This window comes from Triticum urartu, chromosome 7 (genome assembly GCF_003073215.2).
Source record: "Triticum urartu cultivar G1812 chromosome 7, Tu2.1, whole genome shotgun sequence".
Lineage (NCBI taxonomy): Eukaryota > Viridiplantae > Streptophyta > Magnoliopsida > Poales > Poaceae > Triticum > Triticum urartu.
In genome coordinates this window covers 148,152,887-148,177,683 of record NC_053028.1, presented here as the reverse complement: position 1 = coordinate 148,177,683, position 24,797 = coordinate 148,152,887, and the positions used below count along the sequence as shown (strand labels likewise).

The 24,797-nt window shown below is 44.8% G+C and overlaps 4 protein-coding genes across 5 annotated transcripts; 2 read left to right on the top strand and 2 right to left on the bottom strand.

Moving 5' to 3' along the window:
* The first annotated feature begins 4,767 nt into the window (after positions 1-4,767).
* On the top strand, positions 4,768-11,148 carry LOC125518708 (cell surface glycoprotein 1-like). Its single transcript, XM_048683536.1, has 5 exons — positions 4,768-5,200; positions 6,236-6,332; positions 6,437-6,480; positions 6,611-6,700; positions 7,336-11,148. Exons 1-5 carry the CDS (start codon positions 5,060-5,062, stop codon positions 10,768-10,770), a joined length of 3,807 nt encoding a protein of 1,268 aa, XP_048539493.1. The 5' UTR covers positions 4,768-5,059; the 3' UTR covers positions 10,771-11,148.
* A 114-nt stretch (positions 11,149-11,262) lies between these two features.
* LOC125518710 (DNA polymerase lambda) lies at positions 11,263-15,527 on the top strand. 2 transcript variants are annotated; one of them, XM_048683537.1, is made up of 14 exons: positions 11,263-11,500; positions 11,591-11,740; positions 11,972-12,325; positions 12,681-12,774; positions 12,856-12,986; positions 13,312-13,374; positions 13,457-13,636; positions 13,728-13,781; positions 13,898-13,986; positions 14,329-14,419; positions 14,593-14,673; positions 14,815-14,882; positions 14,975-15,059; positions 15,150-15,527. In XM_048683537.1, the coding sequence occupies exons 1-14, from the start codon at positions 11,393-11,395 to the stop codon at positions 15,246-15,248; spliced, it is 1,647 nt and encodes a 548-aa protein (XP_048539494.1). In that variant the 5' UTR covers positions 11,263-11,392; the 3' UTR covers positions 15,249-15,527. The 2 variants fall into 2 exon arrangements, with proteins under 2 accessions (XP_048539494.1, XP_048539495.1); XM_048683538.1 differs by having other exon boundaries at positions 12,856-12,990; positions 13,334-13,374.
* Positions 15,528-15,633: 106 nt separating this feature from the next.
* LOC125518711 (uncharacterized protein YuxK) lies at positions 15,634-17,617 on the bottom strand. Its single transcript, XM_048683539.1, has 3 exons — positions 17,294-17,617; positions 16,950-17,117; positions 15,634-16,173 (listed from the first exon to the last, which is right to left on the bottom strand). Exons 1-3 carry the CDS (start codon positions 17,526-17,528, stop codon positions 15,944-15,946), a joined length of 633 nt encoding a protein of 210 aa, XP_048539496.1. The 5' UTR covers positions 17,529-17,617; the 3' UTR covers positions 15,634-15,943.
* Positions 17,618-20,432: 2,815 nt separating this feature from the next.
* LOC125521201 (signal recognition particle receptor subunit beta-like) lies at positions 20,433-23,947 on the bottom strand. Its single transcript, XM_048686259.1, has 6 exons — positions 23,651-23,947; positions 22,754-22,836; positions 21,977-22,063; positions 21,687-21,835; positions 21,343-21,474; positions 20,433-20,864 (listed from the first exon to the last, which is right to left on the bottom strand). Exons 1-6 carry the CDS (start codon positions 23,778-23,780, stop codon positions 20,675-20,677), a joined length of 771 nt encoding a protein of 256 aa, XP_048542216.1. The 5' UTR covers positions 23,781-23,947; the 3' UTR covers positions 20,433-20,674.
* Positions 23,948-24,797: the final 850 nt, after the last annotated feature.

Below are 24,797 nucleotides of genomic sequence, written 5' to 3'. Positions count from 1 at the left end.
TGACGGAGCGGATGATGATGATGATCTCCTCCTTGTCGGGGGAGCCGACAGCCGTGGAACCCGAGGACCTCGAAGAGCAATGACGACGACGCCAAGATTCGTCGCCACCGTTGCTGCCTGTCGATACAAAGAAGTACAACTTGGGCATGGTGTGGATGAGGAGAGGAGGAGTTTAGAGAAGCAGTTGAACGCGAAGGTGTGGATGTGGACGTTGTTAGAGCATGTATTGAATAGGCACGACCAAGCCAGGTGAACGGACGGTCAACCCGCTTCAATGCGGCGCAGCGTCCGAGGTTGGTTTCTCGGGACGACACGCCCGCTTTAAAGCATCGACACCCATCTAGTTGCGTCAGGCCTCCCGTCCGGTCACATCACGCGGCATCAATTCACAAGAGCGGGTTGAAAATAAACTTCACAAGAGCTAGTTGTTCTGCTTTGGTAAGGCCAAAGAAGAGCAAGACACATATAGACAATTGTTTGGGTGTGAATTAGGTTCTTTGCCCTTCAGTTATTTGGGCACACTGATTCATCACTGTAAGTTATCTAATAAAGAATGGAAGTGCATCGAAGATCGAATTGAAAACAATCCTAGTTGCTAGAAGGGCAAGCTAATGTCTTATGGAGGTCGGCTAGTGCTGATCAACTCAGTACTTACTAGTATGTCGATGTTCCTACTATCTTTCTTCGAGGTACCGAAAGGGGTGCAGAAGAGACTTGATTTCTTTCGATCTCGATTTTTCTGGTAGTCAAATGAGGCCAGGAAGAAGTATCGTCTCGCACGATGGGATATTTTATGCCGACCCAAAGACCAAGGGGGTCTCAGTATTGAAAACCTAGAAATTAAGAATAAATGTCTTATGAGTAAATGTCTCTACATGTTAGAGACAGAGCCGGAGAGTATGTGGGCACAGATACTATGCAATAAGTATCTACAGTCGAAAATGCTAGCCCAGGTCACCGTGAGGCCAACTGACTCGCCATTCTGGAAGGGACTCATGCGAACGAAAGATTTGTTCTTTCGTAGGGTCAAATTCTTGGTTGGCAATGAGATGTCAACAAGATTTTGGGAGAATACGTGGTTAGGGGAGACACCACTAGCCATACAATACCCCACCCTATATAACATTGTTCAACGCAAGGAGGATTACGTAGGCACAATATTTCAATCGAATCCCTTGAATATTCAGTTTAGACGTGCGTTAGTTGGTGAGCGATGGAATGCCTGGATGCACTTGGTTCGGAGATTGATAGATGTTCAGTTATCCGACCAACCCGATTCGATGCACTAGAAGTTAGCTAGAAATGGGGTGTTTATGGTGAAATCTTTTTACATGGATTTAATTAATCCTAGCCCAATCTCGAGATCGTTACATATTTGGAAGGTTAAGGTTCCCTTGCGCATTAAAATCTTTATGTGGTTCGTACACAAGCAAGTGATACTCACCAAAGATAACTTAGTAAAGAGGTGGTCGGTAGGTAGTTCCCGTTGTTATTTTTGTGATCATCATGAAACAATACAACACTTGTTCATAGAGTGCCCACTCACGAAATTGCTTTGGAGAACAATCCATATAGCCTTTAACATTACTCCTCCAGTTAACATTGAATCGCTCTTTGGGACGTGGTTAGCTGGGGTTGATCATATTACTGCGGCTCGTATTCAGATTGAAATATGTGCGCTTATATGGGCTATATGGAATTGCAGGAATGATATGATTTTTAACAGACAACATACTTTAACTTTCTTGCATGTCATTTTCAGAGCTATCGCATGGATCCGTACGTGGTCCTTACTCACTCTTACGGACTCCAGGGAGCCTTTGGTTACTGGGTGCAAGCAGTGCGAGATGGTAGCACGGGCTATGTTCAACAGGTTCGGATGATGGTCGCATAATAGGATATGAGTCTAGGGAGTTTGTCCTTTACATTGTCATACCGGTTGTGATTTTGAGCATTCACTTTTCTTTTACTTTTTGCTCCGCTTACGAGCTGTAATACTTTTATGACTTTGTGCTACTTTGAGACTAAGAGCATCTCCAGCCGCGCCCCCAACAGGCCCCCAGGCCACTTTTTTGGCGCCGGCGCCGAAAAAACGCTCCAGTCGCGCCCCCAGGACGCTAAAATCTGCCGGTTCGCCCCGTTTTTGGGCCCGGCGATCGCAGGCCGAACCCGGCGCATTGGGGGGCACTCGGGGGCTCCGGCGCAAGAGAAAAGCACGGCTGGCCCACACCATCAGGCGAAAAGTCAAGTTTTTCTTCCCCGGCTCGCCTCCCACCCCCCGCGCGCTCGGCCGCCAACAGCTGTATCCCGGCGCCGCCCACCGCCCTTCACCGCTAGATAGCCAATCCCAGCCGAAAAAAGAGCAGAGGTTCGGCGAGGCATCCCCTCCACCAGCAGCTGAGCGTTTTTCATGCTGTTTCCGGCCGCGGAGGGACGGTTTAGCGGCGGGTACGCGCCCACCGGGCGCAAGGTGTTCGGCGATTTTCCTGCCTCGGTGATGGACTTGGACGACGAGGAAGCGCTCGCCGTGCTGCTGGAGGAGGAAGCCGAGGCCGACGTCCAGGAGAGGAACATCTCATGGTCCTCGCCGCCCTGCTGGCGAGCAATGAAAAGCCGCGACGAGGTGGCTCGGCGCCGAGGTGGATGAAAGCAAAGAACCGGCATCGTCTTGAAGGCTACTGCATGCTCTACTCCGACTACTTCGCCGACGCTCCACTGCACGGCGACAAAACATTTCGGCGTCGTTATCGGATGAGCCGAAAGCTTTCCCCGGGATTGTGAATTCCATCCGGGAGTTCGACAACTACTTCAAGTGCAAGAAGGATTGCACCGGCAAACTTGGATTCACCTCGATCCAGAAGTGCACGACAACGATGAGGATGCTTGCATACGGAGCTCCCAGTGATTCACTCGATGGCTATGGGCGCATGGCCGAGTCCACCACCATTGAGTGTTTCTACAAGTTCTGTCGGGCAGTGGTGGCAGTGTTTGGACCGCAATACTTGCGAACACCCAATGCGAAAGACACTACTCAGATCCTAGCATAGAATGCAGCAAGAGGATTTCTTGGAATGTTTGGAAGCATCGACTGCATGCATTGGAAATGGAAGAACTGCCCATTTGCTTGGCAGGGGATGTACAAAGGCGCCAAAGGCGGTTGCAGTGTGGTACTTGAGGCGGTGGCCACATAGGACCTTTGGATTTGGCACACCTTCTCTGGTATGCCAGGAACTCACAATGACATCAACGTGCTGCAGTGTTCCCCTGTCTTTGCCAAGCTTGTTGAAGGTCATTCTCCTCCGGTGAATTTCGAGGTCAATGAGCGGCACTACAACAAGGGGTACTACCTAGCTGATGGCATCTATTCGAGATGGTCTACATTTGTGAAGACTATCTCAAATGTTGTGCTAGGAGGCAAGAAGTCCCACTTTGCCAAGGTGCATGAGGCTTGCAGAAAGGATGTCGAGCGGGCTTTTGGTGTGCTCCAATCTCGATTTGCTGTTGTCCGCTACCCTGCTCAGACCTGGTCGAAAGATCAAATATGGGAGATCATGACTTGCTGTGTCACCTTCCACAACATGATCATCAAGAGCGAGCAGGAAGAGCCAGTGTTTGACACTTAACCATACTACAGGCAGGGTCCTCTAGCCGAAGTTGATCACCAGGTACCGGCAACCTGGATTGCCTACCTCGGTATGCGTCAGGAGATCCGAGACCCACAGGTGCATCATCAACTGCAGCAGGATCTGGTGGAGCACCTATGGAGGCTCAAGGGCGACGCGGGCTCGACGTGTGATGAAATATGAGTTTTTATTTGTTGAATTATATAATTTGTATTGAACTATTTGTTGTTGCACTATTTTGTTGAACTATTTGATTTTCTGTGATGAACTATGTGATAAAAAATATTTATGTTGATAATTGAACGCCGAGCCATGCCAAATATGGGCTGATTCTCGCCCATACGAGGCCTTTATTTGCCGAAAGTGGGTCGAAAACTGGGCCAATCTCGATGCCTGAGGGGCGACCTGAGGGCGACGACTGGATGCCCAACCGCCCCCAGCGTCGATTGTATCACCGGCTCGCCCCCAGGGAGCAATTTTTATGCCTCCTAGGAGGGCAACGGCTGGAGATGCTTTAAGATGGTTGCATGCATCGTTCCGATGCAGAGACCGAGGGCAAGCCTTCTTTTCCAAAAAAAGAAATGCGGCATCAATTCAGCCCCTGCTGCTCCGGGCCAGCATGAATGCGGCGCGGAAATATTGCTCATATTACCGGCCTAAGAGCAGCTACAACGGGGACGCTTAGACTGGGCGCTAGGATCAAATCCCCAGTAGTTAAGCCTAATATCCCGGCCGTTTTTTCCTATTCCCGGCTAAGCCCAGGATTCAGGCTAGCGTCGACGCTACTTCTGGCCCTAGGCGCTAGCCCGTTTTTTCTTTCGAGGTATGACACAAAGTGCGTCCTGTTAAGCACCTGTACCTTGTCATTGCCGTTGGAGGACTGGATGCTAACACCGCTGCTATATGATTTTTTTTTTCTTGTATTTCCTTAAGCGCCCATGCAAGCGCCTAGGCATTGAACATGCCCTAAAGGCACATATTATTCCTAGAGGAAAAACAAGCATAAATGTTTTTTTCTTTGTGCTCAATCATCATCATCAACGCCGCACGACACACGCCCGAATGGCCGGATGGATATGCAGCAGCGTGGAGTGGTGGGCGTAGCAAATCCCTCTCCCTTTTGACGAAAGTAGGAGCGCACACCGCACCAACTCCGCTGCTGCGTGCGCTGCCGCTCGTTATTCTCTGCTCTCTGCCAAGCCTCCCCCTCCCCCCTCTCCTCCCTCCGCAGCTCTGAGCTGTGCTGCCGCCGCTTTCACCTCCACTAATCATCATCCCCATCGTCGCCTCCTTTCTCCTCTCCTCTCCCTCCCTCCCTCCCTCCCCCCGATCCTTCCTCCTCCCACACGCACCTAGCCATCGCGAGGCGGCGAGAAGAGCGGGACGCGGGGGCTGCGCTGGCCAGCGACGGGGAGGCGGACGGGGAGGGGGAGGGGATGGCGGCGGCGTGGGGCGGCACCACGCAGAAGTGCGCCTCCTGCGGCAAGAAGGTGTACCCCGTCGAGGAGCTCGCCGCCGACGGCCGCGCCTACCACCGCCCCTGCTTCCGCTGCCACCACTGCAAGAGCACCCTCCAGGTCAATTCCCTCCCCCCTTGACCAGAATGAATCATGCGAGCCAACTAGAGTTCCACTGTTCAGATGATGGTACAAATAAAGTGCTAGTACTAAAGTAGGACGGATGCTATGATTTATAAGATGCTTGCATGCTTATCCCCCCGTGATTCAGGCTATTATTGCGAGCTTTATGGGAGGTAAGTACTAGTAATGCGTACCTGGGCATCATTAGCTTGCTTATGATTGTCTGTCCCTGTTCAAATTGTTCAGTTGATTGATGCGTTGGTTAGTGCTTGTACTTGCTGTGTGGGTTTCTCCTTCTCAACCACAGCCAGTTATGAAGTTAGGCTGCGTGTTCATGTCAACCGCAACGATTTTGTCCATTTCACATCCTGCAGGTTGTTCAGCAGGGAGTGGTAATGAGTGCCACGCGGTTTAAGGCATCTCTAACGGCATTCCTTTTCTTCTAGAATAAAAGACATGATGTTATATTATGCATTTAACTTTATTCGAGGAGTCCATCTTCGTTGCACAATGTGTCATACTATTTAGTATGATTAGTTCTCTGTACTTGCCTTTCCTTAAAGAAACGGGCAAGACAGCATAGCACATGCAGTTCAGTGATGATTTGCCCATGGGTGGAGTGGACCCCTTGAGCCCTGATCTGTTTTATGATCCCTGTAATTCTCTTTTAGTGGCATAAAAGCAGTTTATAGCTATGATAAAGATGTAGCCAGTTGACATGATGAACTACCGATAAAGCCAAAGACAAATTTAAGTTCATATGCGCTCTTAGTCCTAGATTGGAAATGGGCTCCTTGCATTATTGAATATTCCTTCGGACCACATGCTTGACATAGTCTATACTCTATTATTTGAGAACTTAATTGTTTTGCTGAAAGCAGAAATGCTCGCATTAAATCTTTTATGCTACATCATATTACTTGGCACTGGTACCATGTTTTCCTGTTTGTGGCTAAAGCTACATCTTTGAAACATAAAAGTAAAGTAACATTTTAACTAAACCTTTTCTTTTCTTTCTTGTTTGTTCTGCAGTTTAGCAATTATTCTTCCATCGAAGGTGTCCTGTACTGCAAACCTCACTATGACCAGATATTAAAATCAACTGGCAGTTTGGAAAAAAGTTTTGAAGGTACTGAAGGCAACACTTGATCATTCGCACTCAGATGTCTTTATTTTCAGGATTATTTTGTCATACTATTCTCTAAATTTGGGAGCAATTCTGTATTATGTCAGGTGTGACAAGATCAGCTAAATCAGAAAAATCAAATGGACCCAAGGTATTGAGCTTCTGTAGGACACGCCTTTTGTGTGGTTGAAGCATATTCATAGTATTGAAATTGTTTGTCTTATGTTGCGATATACACAACAGTATGTCCATTTCCTCCTTGATATTTTTCCAAAATGCAGGGCCAGCAAAACAGCAGATTCTCTAGTATGTTTGTTGGCACGCAAGACAAGTGCGTAGTTTGTAACAAGACTGTGTACCCTCTTGAAAAGGTCAGTATTATTTAATCTTTGGCTGCTACTTTAATGCACATTAAACCATCAACTGCCCAGAAAAATAAGTATTCTGTGTATTTGGTTCTCTCTATAATGGCCGGAGTTACTGTGTATGTAAGTTGTACAGAAGAATTGTCGTTTGTCCTGTCATCTTGCTAAAATTTTCATAATTCATGACAAGACTAGTTTCATGGCAATTGCAAATGTAATAAAACGTGTCATGTTTATTATTAGAATTACGATCTGGCAGATTCCCACATCTAATGCAGTTCTCTAATCCCACTTGCAAGTACTCCCTCTGTAAACCTTATATTAGTTTACGGAGGGAGTAGCAGGGAGGAAAAAAGAACTAATCAATATCTCGCCCACGAGCCAAATCATTTTTTTTTGGGTGAAGAGATGTTATACCAATCCAATAGTATGTGTTGGGTCTTTAACGCCTTCTTATAACATAGTGCACAGCTGCAGAAGTGACATCTAATTATCATCAGCATCTATGGCAGATCCAATAAATGCCTATAATGTTTGCATTTTTAGCAATATTTTTTCTTTGAATGTCTTTCCTTTCTCATTCTATCACTTCCTGTATTTACCTTATTGAACTTGTTTTTGATTCAACTAATTTCTTTCAGGTTGATCTTAACGGGGGCGCGTATCATAAATCATGCTTCCGTTGCACCCATGGTGGTTGTACACTCAGCCCATCCAACAATGTCACACATGAAGGCAAACTTTATTGCAAGACCCACCATTCTCAGTTGTTTATGGTCAAGGGAAACTTCAGTCAGTTCGAGGAGAACACTGTAAATGCAAAAGTGGCTGTCGAGAAACTACCAGAAACTGGAGAAGCCACCAACAAGCCAGGTCAAGGTGATGAAATCGGTGAGAAGACCTCAGAAAATGAGCTCACAGCTGACAAACCATCCCAAAATGATGTTGCAGCTGAAAACCCATTGCAGAGTAGCATTGATGTTCCTAAACCATCAGAAAGCACAGTCGAGAAGTCAGCAGAAAGTGAAAGTGTTACTGAGAGTGAGTCAAAGAGTCCTGTAGTTAACAATAAGCCATTTGAAAGCAGTGCCGAGAAGCCACATCAGAGCAGTGTGGTTGATACTAAGCCATCAGGAAGCAGTGCGGCCATAAGAAAACCATGGCAACGCAGTCTTCCCACAAATAAGCCGTCAGTGATTAGTGCATCAACTGAAAAGCCATCACCGAGCGATGCAGCCATTGAGAAGCCGTCATCCAGTAATGGGTCTAATGGGAAACCGTCGGACAGCAGCACAGGGGTAAAAAAGTCATGGCAGCACAGTGTAGCTACTGAGAACCCACAGCAGAGCATGTTACCATCGGATAAGCCAGCATCAACCAGTGCAGATGATGTGAAGCCATCAGAAAGCGGCAAAGTGGTCAAAAAAACATGGCAACGCCCTGTGGTTGCTGAGAACCAGAAACAAAACAGTGGACCAACCGAGAAGCCGTCACCGACGAGTGACACAAAGCCATTAGATAGCAGCACAACAATTAAAAGACCATGGGGCCGCAGAATAGCCAGTGAGAAATCTCTGCAGAGCAGTGAGGTTGATATGAAACCAGTGGAAACCAGTACAGTGGTTACTGTTCTACAGCAGCCCAGTGAGGAACCTCCACAAACCGATGCAGCTGTGCTACAGCAGCCCAGTGAGGAACCTCAACAAACTAATGCAGCTGTGCTACAGCAGCCCAGTGAGGAACCTCAACAAACTAATGCAGATGATGTGAAGCCTTCGGAGGACACTGCAGTAGTAGTGAAAAAGCCATGGCAATTCAACACGAGAACCGAGAAGCAACCCCAGAGTAGTGTAGTTGATGCAAAGAAAACTGAAAGTACTGGAGCGATCAAACGGCAGTGGAAGCGTAACACGCCGTTTGAGAAGCCATCACAAAGCAGTGCAGCAGCAGCTGTGACAACAACACAAAGCAATGTGACCGTCACGAAGCCAGCCCCGAGCAACATGGCTGTGAAGAAGTCATGGCAAAGAAGTACAACTCCAAAAAATCTGGCAGCGAGTGATATGGCTACCAATAAAGCATTGCAAACCAAGGCAGTGATCGAGAAGCCATCACAAGAAAGTTCTCAAGAGAAACCATTACAAGAAAAGACACCTCAAGTCACTGTGATCACCGAGAAGCGATCGGAAGAAAGTTCTCAAGAGAAGCCATCTCAAGAAAAGGCACCTCAAACTGCTGCGATCATCGAGAAGCCATCACAAGAAAGTTCTCAAGAGAAGCCATCTGAGGCAAAGACACCTCAAATTGCTGCAACCGCCGAGAAGCCATCACAAGGAAGTTCTCAAGAAAAGGCACCTCGAAAAGCTTCGATCACCGGGAAGCCATCACAAGAAAGTTCTCAAGAGAAGCCATTACAAATGAATGAATCTTCCAAGGAGCAACTTCAGACTGAAGATATTGTTGAGAAACAACTTCAAAGTGAAGATATTGCTGATGCTACACCACAAAGGGACCTGATGACACAAGATGATGTCTCCCTCAAGAAGATACCAGAGCCTCAAATTGATGCCTCTTCTGCCGAACTGACGAAGGATCCATCAGAGCAAGATGGGGCTGCATCTGGTGAGAACTTGTCAGAGTCTCAAAGTAAGCTAACTGTTGAGCAGACGTTGGAATCCCAAGACGCTGTGGTTCCTCAAGAGGCAACTGACCAGATAATGGAATCTAAAAATGATGCAGGCATTGAGCAGTCATCAGAATCTCAAAGTGTTGCACCGGCAGAGGTTCCAGTGGAGCAACCATTGCAACAACAAGAAGATGCATCTACAGAGCAGCCATTGGAATCTCAGCATGAAGCAGATGACAAGGATCAAACAGAGCCTAGTAGTGATGCAATTGCTGAGGAGTCATTGCAGCTTCAATTTGACACAGCTGCCGTGAAGTTATCAGAACCACAAACAGATGCAACTGCTGATCAGTCGGCTGAGCAGCTACCAGAACCTCAAAGTGACGCATCAGTGGAGGAACCAGTAGTCCATCAAAGTAACGTGTCTACTGAGAAGCTATCTGAGTCTCAAGGTGATGCAGCTGCTGTTGAATCATCCGGACAGCCATCAGAGCCTGAGGAGCGATCAGAACGTCAAATGGATGCAGCTCCTCATAATTTAACTGATCAGCCATTGGAACCTCAAAAGGATGTATCTATTGAGAAGCCACTCGAAACTGAGACTAACGTTGTTACTGATAATCCATCAGAAAGTAGCTTAGCTACTGAAACACTGCCTGAAAGCACTCCAAAGATCAGCACTGCCACCGAGGAACCTGCACAGCGTGAAATTTCTGATGAGACACTGCCTCAAAGCATTGCATTAGATACAACACCAGAAAGCGCCACATCTGTCGAAGAACCCACATATGTCGGTGAGGCCATCGTTGAGATATCAGAGGACAGCTCAGCTCCCGAGAAGCCATCAGAGGATGCCGTTACTCCTGAGAAGCCATCAGATGAAGGTGAGGTAGGTGTGGAGCCAGCAGAAGACAATGCAGCTCTTAAGAATCCTTCGGAGGAAGATGAGGTGAGTGCTGAGCCATCAAACAACACAGTGGATCTCGAGAAGCCATCAGAGGAAAAAGATGATGCTATGAAGCCAGTAGAGGACAGCGTGGCTCTTGAGAAACCAACCGCTGACAAACCTTCAGAGGAAGACAAGGTGGGTGCTGAGCCATCAGACGAGAGAGTGGATCTTGATAAGCCATCAGAGGACAGCATGGCTGTTGAGGAGCCAGTCACCGACAAACCATCAGTGGAAGATGAAGCCAGTGCTGAGCCATCAAACGACAGAACAGATATCGAGAAACCATCGGAGGAGAAAGAAGACGCCACTGTGAAGTCATCAGAGGATATCACGTCTCTTGAGAAGCCAGTCACTGACAAACCTTCAGAGGAAGAGGAAGAAGGCGCAGCCAGCGAGAAGCCGTCGCATGACGATGCTGTCATCGAGGCGCCATCGCACGACGACATGGACTCGGCCACCGACAAACCCTCACCAGCCACAGAGACAAACACATCAGCCTGAGCTCACCGGGACAGTGGTTAGCCGAGCACAGACATCCCTGTTAGTGAGCTTCAGTAAACAGTTCTTAACCGGGAGAAGGATCGATACTACCGTTGTTTGATAGTTTTGCGTGCCATTTTTGTTTGTTTTTGTCTGTACAATGCTTGAGTTGTAAAATTTGAGGGAGAAAAGAGAGAAGGATAGGGAGGGTATTTACTTGGTTTACTCACTCACAAGCAATAAGCCCCTCCCCACATTAGGAGGAGGGCAGCATTGTGGTCTTTTACCTTTTTACGACAGATATTTCTGTTGGTGTGGTTTGGTTTGTTGCTCATATTTTTGTTGTATATCAGATGATGTACATGACAGTTTGGTTCAGATTTGTTTGTGCTTGCTGAACCTGAGCTGTTTCAGAATTGCTTTGCCTGTGTGCTATGGCTAGATAGATAGATATTTGAGTGTTTGCTCTGTCCTGTGGTCGAAGACTCGAAGCTCAGCAGCAATGTATGCCCTCATGCAGATGTGCTGTGGCCAGATAGATATTCAGAACAACCTTCCATAAGGAAAAAGTGCTAGAACAACCTAAAACCTCAAAACCCCAGCGGCGACGGACGGAGGGAGGGAGGGAGCGAGGAGAGCTCCGATGGCGCCGAAGCGGAAGCCGGCGGAGCCGCCGAGGGACGCCGAGGGGATATTCCGCGGCGTCTCCGCCTTCTTCGTGCCCCACGGCGTGCAGTCCCGCCGCCTCGAGGTCGCCGCTTCTCCCCCCCTTCCGCCGCCCCTCCGATTCGCCTTCCATTCTTGCTTAGGTTTTTTTGGATTGCGGCGGCGGCCCTCGCAGGTGTGGAAGCAGAAGCTGGTGCAGATGGGGGGCCGGCTCGAGAAGAAGGACGCCGACGCCAAGGGCGCCAGGATCAACCACGTGCTCGCCGCCGACGCCAAGGCGCTGCTCCGGGAGCTCACCGCCGACTGGCTCCACCGTTTCCAGGGGGTAATACTAGCCGCTCTCTCCGGCCCCCTTCGGCTCCGTATAACCCTAGTCTCTCCACTCTCTCCTATGCGCAATCGTGCATCTGCATTGAGCTGTGAAAGTTTTGCTATTAGTCCTTTGGGGCACTTGCCAAAGTAATGTGGGTGTCAAATATCCCTGCTAGTATGGGAAGCCTTCTGAGAGGCTGCAGCGAGTGCCTGTATTCACCCGTGCATTGGATTTTCATCGCAGAGTGTTGTGTCCTTCGATTGGCTGGAGGAATGCCTCAAGTCTGGCGAGAGGCTGCCCGAGCACAAGTTCACCATCAACTACGAAGAGGAATTTAAACCCAAAAAGGCAGCTGGTGCCGGAGGTACAGGCGCGTCCAATCCCGCGAAGAGGAGCAAAATGTCATCCGAGGATCCTGAGAATCACAAAGGAACTGGTGGACAGGGTGTGAAGAAAGAGCTAGCTACCAGAGAGCATCAAGACGCCAGTACACATGTGCATGATGGTTCTGGTGTCCAAAAGGGGCCTGGCCAGCTTGCACATAGCCAGACTAGCTCTGGGGATACCAAGGACACCGTAGGGTCTCTTGATATTGAGGTATAAGCATGACCTGATAAACCAATGTGCCTGAACCATCTTTTCTCTAAAGCTTAAATTAGCTTATTTTGACACACATATTCTTCTATAGTTTGTCAAAGTTTATACACGGTGAGCCATCAAAAAAGAAGAATATTATTTCTAATGAACTTTGAGCTATAGATTGTACTTATGTCTGTTGAATATTGGAATTCAACCCTGTTGCCCATTGGCAAGCAACTTTATATCTAATCAAGTTTTCATCCATGGAGTGTGCAAACTTGAAAGTCTTCACTTCTCAGTTCTGGGCTTTATCTCATTTTGGCATAGATGGGGTTTTCTGCTTTGCATGCTAATTCATTAGTCATACAACCAGGAAGCTTCTTCTGGGGAACCCACAACATATGCTCCACCAGACCTCAACAGGAACATCACTGAGATTTTCGGAAAACTTATCAACATATATAGAGGTAAAGGACATTGACACATTGTACAAAGTAATGTTCTCATCATTTTGTTGATTGTTGTGAAATTTTATGTTTCTCTTGAAGCCATGGGAGATGACCGGAGATCATTTAGCTATTACAAGGCCATTCCCGTAATTGAGAAACTGCCAATTCAAATAGAAAGTGGCGACCAAGTTAAAAACCTCCCCACCATTGGGAAATCTTTGAAAGACCATGTATGTATGTCTCATTCTATCATTCTTCTTGCTGTTTGTTGGTGATTGCTAGTGTAGTGCGCAACTCTTTCAACATTTTAACAAGCCGTCAAGTGTATTTTGGACTCCAATGTAAAAGAAACTAATACTCCTTCCTGTTACATAATAATATGATGGGCTTAATTTCTTTGTCTTTTTTACTGGAAAGAACTGTTGCCATTTTCGCTGATAGCATAAAACCTAAAGGTGCCAGATGATGCTGAACAGTTGTAGTATGGGCCAAATGGAATTTGAACATAGAAGTTCCAAGAAAAGATTGATTTTGCATTCATCATTTGATTCACAGATTAATGAAATAGTGACAACAGGGAAGCTTTCCAAACTGGAACACTTTGAGAATGATGAAAAGGTAACCTAATTATGAGCTAGGACTACATTCTTAAGCATTATTCAATTGCATGTCCTGATAATAGATTTGCATAATTTTGAAGGTACGGACTGTCAGCCTATTCGGTGAAGTTTGGGGTGTTGGTCCTGCAACTGCTCTTAAGTTATATGATAAAGGACACCGTACTCTTGATGACCTTCGGAAAGATGACTCACTTACATATGCTCAAAGGACTGGCTTAAAATTCTTTGATGATATCAGACAAAGAATCCCTCGGCATGAGGTATGTAATTCGTGGACTTGTTTTCCATTAGTTAATAGATTTTTGACTCAGCCATGCAACACAGCTCACATTACATTCTTTTCTTCTCTAGGTCAGTGAGATGGAGAAGCTTTTGCAAGATGTTGGGAAGGATATCTTGCCTGGAGTGAGTTACAGAGACCATTTTGAGGAACAATTTGTGCAGAACACACATAAGCTGTTAAGGCCAATCAATTTCCTATGGTTATTTCTAAATTCGTCATGTGTGATTATTATTTGAAGGTGATAATTGTATGCGGAGGATCATACAGACGTGGAAAATCATCTTGCGGCGACATGGATATTGTAATTACTCATGATGATGGTAAAAGGTATACTTCAAAGCATGTGCAACCAGGTTTAGAACCGGACAGACCTTGTCTAATGATTTTATATTTACATATCGGGAGAATGTATGCTACTATGGTCTACTCAGTGTAAGCTATAATATTCTATTGAATTCAACACTAGCTAGGAAAATAAAAAAAGAGGATAAGACAGAACCTCACAATCAGTCTGAGGAGCAGTTTAGTTATACAACATTGTTATCTCATTCTTGTAACTTGCAAGTTTAGATTGATGACATTCTCCGCTATAAGGATGGCAATTCGTATTTATGCAATTACAGTTTGGTAGTACAAGAAGTTGTGATTCGACTCTACAATTCTTTGCAGTCATGTAGGTTTCCTGCCGAAGTTTGTTCAGAGGCTGAAGGACATTAATTTTTTAAGGGAGGATCTTATCTTCAGCATAAACAGTATTGAGGTATGTAGCCACCAGTTCCACAGAATTTGGGAAGATATATTATATGGAAGAGATAGCATATAAGTAATAATCCGAAAAAACAATGTGGTGATAAAAAAGTAAAAAGTTATAGTATCTGATAAGGTCTTTTCTAAACTTCCTGAAGAAGTGTGTTAAGAAGGTCTGAAATGCAGGGAACTGACAGCGGGGTTGACACATATTTCGGTCTTTGCACATATCCTGGACGTGAGCTGCGGCATCGCATTGATCTCAAGGTATGGAGCGCTTCCACTATTCCAGTAGGGATACATTCAGTTATATTGACGTTTTTATTCTTCAGTTAGCACGATTTGTTTCTTTTGGAACTGAAAACCATAATTCATTTTGTATCGCTGTCTGCCTTTTGGTGTTGGCAGGTATACCCAAGGAACAGGTATGCATCCGGGCTGCTAGCCTGGACTGGAAATGATGTTCTAAATCGACGGTATAAATTCGAGCTCTATGCATACGTCATGCCATGGTTATGAAAATCCGACTTTATTCTTTTGGAATAACTTGTACAATTACAACGTGCAGATTGAGAATACTAGCAGAATCCAAGGGCTACGTGCTTGATGACACTGGTTTGTATCTTGCTACACAGAGCAGTGGTGGAAAGCGCGTAAGCACACACACTTGTTCGTCGGTCATTACAATTCTGTCTTCCTTCATTTCTCTGTCAGCATTTCATCGTTTATCGTGAATTTCACAGGCGGGGAGATCAGAAGCTATAGTTAACTGCCACGAGGAGAAGGATGTGTTCGACACACTCGGGTTCCCGTACTTGGAGCCTCATGAACGAAATCTATAGCTCTGAAGAAGAATGTAGCTTTCCCAGACCTGTGTAGTTTTGTTCTCCTTTGTACCACAGGCCCACTGGTAGCTGTTTCCAAACCTGTGTGCAGCAAACGTAGATTTGCGGGATCGTATATATTTTGTTGTTCTGTGTTGTATTGTAGATCAGTAGCTGGAATGTTCGTCGTGGCGCATGAATCTAGGGACAAGTCTGTAACTATTTTGTTATACACAACCGCTTTGCCTTCACAATGGACACTTGTGATTTCTCTTTGTGAGACATGGTTTTCTGCAACTACATGGCCATATAAGATGGTGCTTTTCTGGAATTTAACAAGAAAGAAATGCATTTCAAAGTACTTAATACAGAGTAAAGTTGCAGGCAAAATGTCACAAGCACATCGTGAGAATGTTGACAAGCCCAGGGCATTTGAAAGCCTGTTGCACTGTAAGATAATCCAGATCCAAAAACTATCCCCTTCCTTGGAAGTTAACCGGATCTAAAAGTTAGCACGCAAAGTGGGAACATCTGACCGATGTTGCGATATATGCTGCATTCCAGCCAGCACTTTTAGCTACTTACTGAAAACGGAGCTCAAGTTCCAGGCTTCAAGTCAAACTAACCACAATCACCTACATAATTGTGAAGATTACTTACATCTCCTCTACCTACACCTACCGAGAAGCAAACAGCGGCAGCAACAGCTGTGATCAATAAGAACTGTTGCTGGGACCGCCACCGAGCATTTCCTCCCTGTCGATGAAACGCTCGAGAAGCTCCCGGTCCTTGATCACCAGGCACTTGTCATCTTTGCCGAACCAGTCGTACCGATTCCTTGCAATGTAATCGTAGGCTGCGTCCCGCAGTGGGACGGGGATGATCAGCAAGGAGCTCAGCACCGAGTAGGGAAGAGGCAGGTATGATGCAACTTTCAGCGCAGCTGCAAGCCAAAAATGTTAAGAATGTTCAGTGCCATGACAACCAAGAGATCAACTGCCATGGAATAATTGTACTCGAATTGTTTTTGCTGAACTGAGTATGTTTTTCAGTTCAGTGCAGTAATATCCCACATAGCTCTTGTTTATAATTTGCAACAAGCATATGGAAATCTGAAACTATTTGTATACTTTCAGATTTCCGATGCCTCAAGGACTGATTAAACTACAAAATAAATTAATTAAGTATTTACATATCTCAAATTTTACACAATTGCAACAACAGTTTAACACTGCAATAACGTTTGGTTGACCAAGGGATGGGCCAAACAATAGCATAAATAAGTTCAGCAAAACAAGCTGAAGTATAGATGGTTTCAATGATAGGTAAGGTGCTTCCCTATCCTTCACAAGCCTATCGAAAGATTAATTCTGCAAGTGCCCTGACTCATAAGAAACAACAAGAAGGGCAAGGTAATTGGCTCCTAATTCATTAGATATGACAAATACTACCATATTTCATACTCTACTAGTAGATAACTGAAATAGAAACCAACTCTAAGGATTCAAGTGGCACTCGTGTTAGCATTCTGCAGAAAATGACAGGAATTCACCCTTAAAGCAAGAATTCCATCTCAGGTGAAGCTACCTGCTACTATTCTCAGCACCGAAAAATGAAAACACCTCAGCATCACATTGCTAGTAACCTGTCAGAAAAATCTTGACAGGACACACTTACCAAGAAAAGCCTGCTCTGAATCTGAAGGAGGAGGATACTAACCAGTGGAGCCCTCGTAGTAGGCCTCAGGGCCCTCGATGAAGAGAACGCGGCGGAGCACGTCCTCCCGGTCCATGCCCACCAGCCTCAGGTACGGCTCCGCGGCCTTGGACTGCAGGCAGCAGAACCTGATCTTGGCGTGCTTGTCCGTCCTGAACACCCACTTCACCCCTGCATTGCAAAAACCGCGAACAGTTCAACATCACAAGCGATTCCCAGGCGCAGCAAAGCAGTACCGTCGAACGCGAATCGCTCGGCCCAAATCAGGCCACGGTTCGAGCCCAAATGGTGCCCAGGAATGAGGAATCGAGGAGCGTGTGTCCTAGGGCTGGGCCGCGTGCGCTCACCGCGGTGGCAGAGGTGGCAGACGCCGTCGTAGATGAGCACGCGCGGCTGCAGGACGGTGGGCACGGTGGCCGCGACGGCGGCGGCCCCGACCCCGGCCGGCACGGGCGGCGCGTCCTCGTCGACAACGATGTCGGTGGCGGCGGCGGCGGCGCCCGCCGACGCGCGGCCGCCGAGGCCGGCGAGCGACGGGGCGAGGCGGGGGCGGAGGCGGGCGACGAGGGTGCGGGCGAGCATTTTTTTTTTCTTCCTTTACTCCCTCGCGGCGAGGTGGCGGTTCTACACAGGTCTGGGTTTCCCTTTCTTGTTCCTTCCCCTCTGCTTCAGGTTGCTGAACACTTTCTCTTCTGTTTTTTTTTCTCACCGTCCCCTTTTCAACGCTGACCGCGGATCCCCGGGGCTGCTTCGCTTGGAGAGCAAGTCGAATGTGGTGGGCCTTTTCCTTTCTGTCCTTTTTATGCATTTTTTTATTATTCTCTGGTCTTAAATGTAAGTCTTCACGTGAACTTGATTTTTTTTTTGGAATAACTCGACTTTGGGATGTTTTCTTAAGAGGTAAATACACCAGGAGTCATAGAACTTGCACGTGACGGTCAGTTTGGTGCACAAAGTTATAAAATACGTGTTTCTGGTCATCAAACTTGCACAAACGTTCATATACGGTCGCATTCCATGTACGCAGATGTATCTATGGCCTATGTGGCATACCAGCATGGCCAGGGCCCACTGTAAGCCCACCATGCAGGTAGATCTGTAGGCTTTTTCTTTATTTATGTATTATGCACCTATTTTTTAAATTATTAAGCCCCTAAAATAAAATAATTTTTTATTTACGTATAAAGCCCCTAAAATAAAATGGAAAAATAAGGGATGGTTCGGTTACAAACTAGGGACGTGTCCCTACTAGGCTTGGGTTAACAACCACCAAACCAATGACCATTCATGTCTAGATATCACGAATAGTTTTTATATCATATAAACACGGCCGAAAAATCAATTTTGCAAGAAATGTAACCCCAAAAAGGGAGCACCATGGCTCGACTATGTGACCTCGTGGTCAACGTTAACTAAGATTACCACCGGGCTTCGACAACACAACATATCAAATGGGACAAATATTTTTCATGTTGTTATTCCTTCTTGTTCTATGTAAGAAAAAAATTATATTATTGTGTTTGTGATATTTAATAAATGTTTATGTGTTACAAAAAAAGTTGTGTGACATTTAAAAAAAGTAAACATTGTAAACCACATTTGTGTAATTAAAAATGATACGTTGCATTTTAAAAATGTTCATGCATTCCAAAAAAACTGGTCATGACAATTTTTAAATGCCTATACAATGTATAAAACAGTTTGTGTAGCTTTAAAATGTTTCGCACCATCCGAAAATGTTAAAAACATAGTTGAAAAAAGTTTCAAAACTTTTCAAAACTTGTATTTGAAAAAAATGCCAATCATACACTTAAAAAGTATTAAGCATATATTTTTTAAATACTCCAAACATAGATGTATACTGGAGTATTTAAAATATATGTGTATCAAAACATAGATGTATACTGGAGTATTTTAAACATCAAAACATATATGTATCACATGGAGTATATGTTTCAATACACATAAGTTTCAAAACTTGTATTTGAAAAAATGTTAATATGGACGTGTTGTGTTGATTAACATTTTTCCAAATACAAGTTTTTGAAACTTTTAAAATGCTGCGTACCTTTTTTGTAACACATAAATATTTTTTGAATGTCACAGACACAAGAATATAAATTGTTTTCTTACATCTGGACGTGTTGTGTTGTCGGTGGTAATGTTAGTTAACCTTGAGTACAAGGTCACATGGTCGAGCCACGGTGCTCATTTTTTCCGTGTTACATTTCTTGTAAAAATTATTTTCAGTCAATGTTTATATGTACAGAAATTAGTCATGCTACATAGACATGAATGATCAGTAGTTTGGTGGTTGTCCGTGTGACTACTAGGACACGTTGCAGCTTCAAGACCCCACATCGCTTGTTTTTTCATTTTATTTTTAGAGGCTTAATACGAAAATAAAAAAAGCCAAAGGCTTCTCTGCAGATCTACATGCTACAGCAAATGACAATGGGCCTTGGCCACACTGGAATGCCACATAGCCTATGGATACGTCCGTGTACATGAAATGTGATCGTATATGAACGCTTGTACAAGTTTGATGACCGGAAACATGTATTTTACAAGTTTGTGCACCAAACTGACCATCGTGTGCAAGTTCTATGACTTCGGGTGTATTTACCTCTTTTTTTAAAGTGGAATATATTAATATCACGAAGATACCAATTACACCCAGCCTCTGCACCAACAAGATACCGAAAGACGATGCACATAGCCAAGAACAAAAAAAAAATATAAACAAAGACCCTATTGTAATGATGAAATACTCGCAACAACAACACTCTAACCACCACCAAAGACGCGAACCAACCTGTGGTTGAGATGGTTAGGTGGACAGTGATATGTCGGCTCAGTCTCTCGGAGGTGCTCATAGGGGTAGTGTGTGCGTGTATGCATTCATAGGGATGAGTGTATGCGCGTGTATATGAGCGCTTGTGTCTGTACTGATGCTAAAAAAACCACCACCAAAGACAACACCCGAACCGCAAAAGTCCTTGAGCGTCCCCAAAAAATCGTCGTATCTCCGGCGTATAAGTATAAATTATTTGCAAATTTAAGTATATATTAAACCAAAATTCACAAAAACTTCCAGCTAATCTGATTGGAACAGTAGTTCAAGAGCAAAACTTTCCACAGGCATGTCCATATAAATGTTAAGCACGAAGCCACACCATACAATTCTGAATTCATAGCATTGCAGCTGCTCCAAATTAGCCAGTAGATGACTCGCAAGTCATGGCTCAAGGAAATATACATTGATTGGTTCGCACCTATTTGTTCTTTAATTACGATGACTGGGAGGCACACAAAGAACACCATCGAGCTGTTCTACTATCCTGCCCAAAAAAAGAATGTGACTAGGGACAAGAATGAAATAAAACCTACTCCCTCCGTCCACAGTGTAAGATGTTTTTGCAAGCTAAAACAACTTGCAAATCCGTCTTATATTGTGGGACGGAGGGAGTAGTACATAACAACTAATGTTCAACAATATTTCTATAACAGATCAGGTTCTGAATCCTCAAACGTTCGTCAGGAAGCTACCAATGCAATTTGCTATGTCTCACAAAGTCAAGTCAGGACAACAGTAGATTTAATGGGAAGGGATCATGCTGATGGTTTCCCACTTTTCCTTCTTTCGTCAGGCCAAAATTAGTCACAGCTCAGATTACACTTCTGCAGAAACATTAGTCACTACTATGACGATGGGGTGAAAGATGACTCTACGGCTTCACATACTCGCGGATGAACTGCTCAACTGCTGAAACATCACCAGTCAGACCAGCACCTTCATCAACTATCACCTTGTTCTGGCACTGGCTGAAGTTGAATGCCTCTCCAGGTAACCCAAGTTGGACTTCATCACTGATGTCAGCGGATGATATGGCGTTCCTTGATTCCCGGAGCTTGTTTCTACAAAAAAAAAATTAGCACAAGTTTGTGTCAGTCAGTCAATGCAAATGGTTCTGTTATGCTCCCTCAGGTGTTTCAAGATATATGAGTGGTTACAGAGTGACCTCCGATGTTCCAGGATCAGGGAAATATCAGTAGAATATACATGTATGTAAGCATTTTTTTTGGCAGCATAATATACACAAAAAACAAACGAGTTCATTCAAGCTGCACTATTAATCTAGCCAATACATATAATTCACAGAATTTACAGAGCGACCTCAACTGTACCAGGATCACGGAAATATGGATAGAATATACATGTATGTAAACATTTTTTGCAGCATAATATACACAAAAACAAACAAATACATTCAAGTTACAGTACTAATCTAGCCAATACCTATAAATTCACAGAATTATTAAACACGCCAACCCAAGATGATGCATTCTAAGTTCCAACCATGCAAGAATGTTGAATATGAAAAATGAAACATACACTTCTTTCTCCAACTGCTTCTTGATGAACTCCTTTGAGTGAGCTGTAACTTTATCTGTCTTGTTGCAGAATATCAGAACAGGAATCCTTTTCTTCACTACAGTTGCCTTCGTCAAAATGTCATACAAGTACCTGTCGTGAGAGTTAAAGAGAAAACTGTCAGGCGGTACGAACTGCATCAGATCAAACATTTTTATACATGTTTGAATATGAAATAAGGTCCTAGTCACACTCCTAGTTTGAATACAGCATATGATTGGGTTGACAATCAAAGTTTGCGAAATTGGACACCATCAAATTTTCCAAACAACACCAAATAACAGAAAGTAGGTCAGCAAAATTACTCCGCAGCAGCTTGCATGCTAGACAAGAAATCTAGAGCATCCACGACAAAAACAATCCCAGCTGCCTGAGGCAGGACTTCATCAAGCTTCGATTTCAGCCTTGCATGACCAGGAACATCGATAACATGAACAGGTTTTACTTTGCCTTTCTGTTGAGTGGAAGGGAACAAAGTAAGTAAAAATCTTGCAGTCAGCAAACATATGTTTCTATAAGAAAACGGTAGCCTTGATTCTACATAGTTATATTAATATCAAGGTGTAGCAGGGATTCATCTCCAAAAAGTTCTAACCCTTTCCAGCTCCGAGTGCAGAACAAATGTAGCATTGTTATGTGTCATCGAAGTCACGGTTCCCTGATGTGATGATCCATCGCGAAGCTAAAAACGAGAGATGGAAAATTAGCACAAAACCAAAAGATAATACAAAGAAACTGTGTAATTCCTCCACTGGAAAGATAACTAAAACTAAAAAAGGAAATGAAAAGTAGTCTTTGTTCTCCAAAATCTTGCCATGCAGGCATGCACTATATAAAATCATATATACAGTAAAATCAAGGGGGCGAGGCAAGAGATGCACGACAGATAACAGTATGGCACCAACGCAACCTGAGTGGAAATTCAGCTAAAAGGCCATGTCATAAGCTACTGAACAAATTGCGTCAAAGGAAGCATATACAAGAGCAAATTGCAAACAGAATATCATAACATCATTCTCGGTGTTAGTCATAGACACATGCCCCATCTTTTTTACCAAATCAGAAAACTGAAATCCATGTCAATTCACAAATGTCATATGCTATATCGAAAAAATCATTGGCAAATCAGACACCGGATGTCAGTTTTGAAATTAAGGCCTCTGTCAGAGTAACACCTGTTATGCCTAACTTCTAAAACTTGACAACACAGAGATAAACAGCAGCAATCAAGTTTGTGAGGCAAGGCATGCATGGCCATTACTCTCGTCATACTTTATGATATCATGTTAATCCATGAGGAGTTGAAAAGTTGTATCACTAGATAAGGGGATGCACAAAAGAAAGAGGACCACATACAGAATTGGAATGATACCTGATAGAAAAGAACAGTTTTGCCGCTGCCACTAAGCCCGGATAGAACTATGGTGTTAGGTTTCGATGATTTCAGACAAGAAGCTGTTAAACAATCAAACATACAAAGCAACTGCGTGTTAATTACTACACAAATAGTACCAATGAAATAATACATCGCAAAAGCAGAAACCTAAGCAAGCATAATGAATACAGCAAGACATTTTACATCATTGGGTGCACCCATTATATACACTAAGACATTAACGAGGAGTAATAATGTCACACTTTTGAATATAACTTATCTCTAGATTAAGAAACACTAGTCCCTCCTTTTTTTTAGTGCCACGCATATTATAATGTCATTGCCATTGTCAGATGCCCTGACATTTGAGAACTTGTTAACTGTAACATCTGGCAGTATTATCATTCTACAAGGCACATGCACAAATAATATGGATGAATCAACAGGGCATCACTCCTACCTTGTTACAACTTGTAATGCACAGCAAAGCATGTACCATAATCAGCTGAAGCATGAAGTTTAACTGGAGCTTCCAGTATCTCTGCTTCCACTCAAGTTAGTTCAATTCCAAAATTACCAGCCCATCACAGAATACTATGAATTACAACTGTACGACAATTCTCCGCATGATCCAAGGCACGGAATCGATTGTGCTTCAATCACATTTGAACCCAGTGTCAGTATAACTACAGCTAACTACAAAATTGGTCACTCACTCCAGATCCTCAGCTAGTTAATACGTCAAACAAAAGGGACAACTATCACACATAAATTGCTTCCAGGCAAATTTGAAAGCGTACTCAAGCCAGTTCCCCGTCACTACCTTCCACATCTACCTAGGTTTCCTAACAGCAAGCACGATACCGCGGGACTCAGGGGGGTTTGGCATTTCACCTGCGACCAGCACCAGAATCGTTACAATAATCACGGCGACCGCGACGTAAATCTGCTCCGGGGGTTGCTGGCGGATCCAGTGCTCTGCTTGGCCCGCCCACGCCTCTGCTTGGCGAACCCACTCATCCATCGTCGCACAAGCACGGAGAGGGAAGGAGAGGCCGAGGTGGGGGGTGGAGGGAGCAGCTGTGTGGCGCCGGGAGATCTCGGGGGAGGGGAGGGGAGGTTTCTAGAAGGAAGGTAGGAGAAGCGAGAGGAGGACGACGAGGCGCACGGGAGGAAAAAGGGGGAGGCTGGGAGGAAAAATAAAAATGAAATTGAGACACAGAAAAAAGAGTTAATTACATGAAACCACAACTTCAGGTCAACTTATAACAGATTACCACAACTATTGGGTTATTTATCACAGAACCACAACTCGTGGGCTAATTGAAAACGCTGCACCCAAATCCTCATACCTGCCTCTCTAATTGCAAAACTGACAACTTGGGCCCATTTGTCAGGCCCGACGTGGCTGAAACTTGCCACGCCAGCAGCTCCAAAGTGGCACCCTGAGCCTCTCTCTTCGAATTAATTGGCCCGAGGCCCAAGCACGACGGTCCCCCTCCTCCTTCCCTATTTTTCTCCCTCGCACGAAAGGGAAGGAGACAGCAGCGATTTCGCGGCGGCGACGAGGGGATTCGGCCGCGACCTGGCGGCGACATGGTGTGGAGCGATGCCATGTCTGGCCTCGAGTTAGTTCTCTTCCTCCCTCTTTTTACTCCGTCTAAATCTGCTAGTGGCGACTTGATTTGGTTGTGTATTTGGGGAAAAAACGGCGAGATTGTCTGTACTGGATGATCGTTGTAGGTGTTTTTGGCCGATGTAGTCAAAATCGACCTTAGGCTTGTCATCTTTGTACAAAATGTTGAGACTTTCTTGCCAAATGTTGAATCGACCTAGGGTTTGCGAATTTAGTGAGGTTTAGAATTTCCGCTCTGATTATTGTTGTTCCAAGACAATTTTTTTTATTGTTTGCAGACCTGATGATCCACTGTGGTTAGTCAATTTTCTGTCTCATGAACTGGAGTGTGAGATCAGAACCATAGGCAGATCAGACATGTGCTATGAAAAGCTTCTTTTGTTGAAGGATTTATCAGGGTTCAGT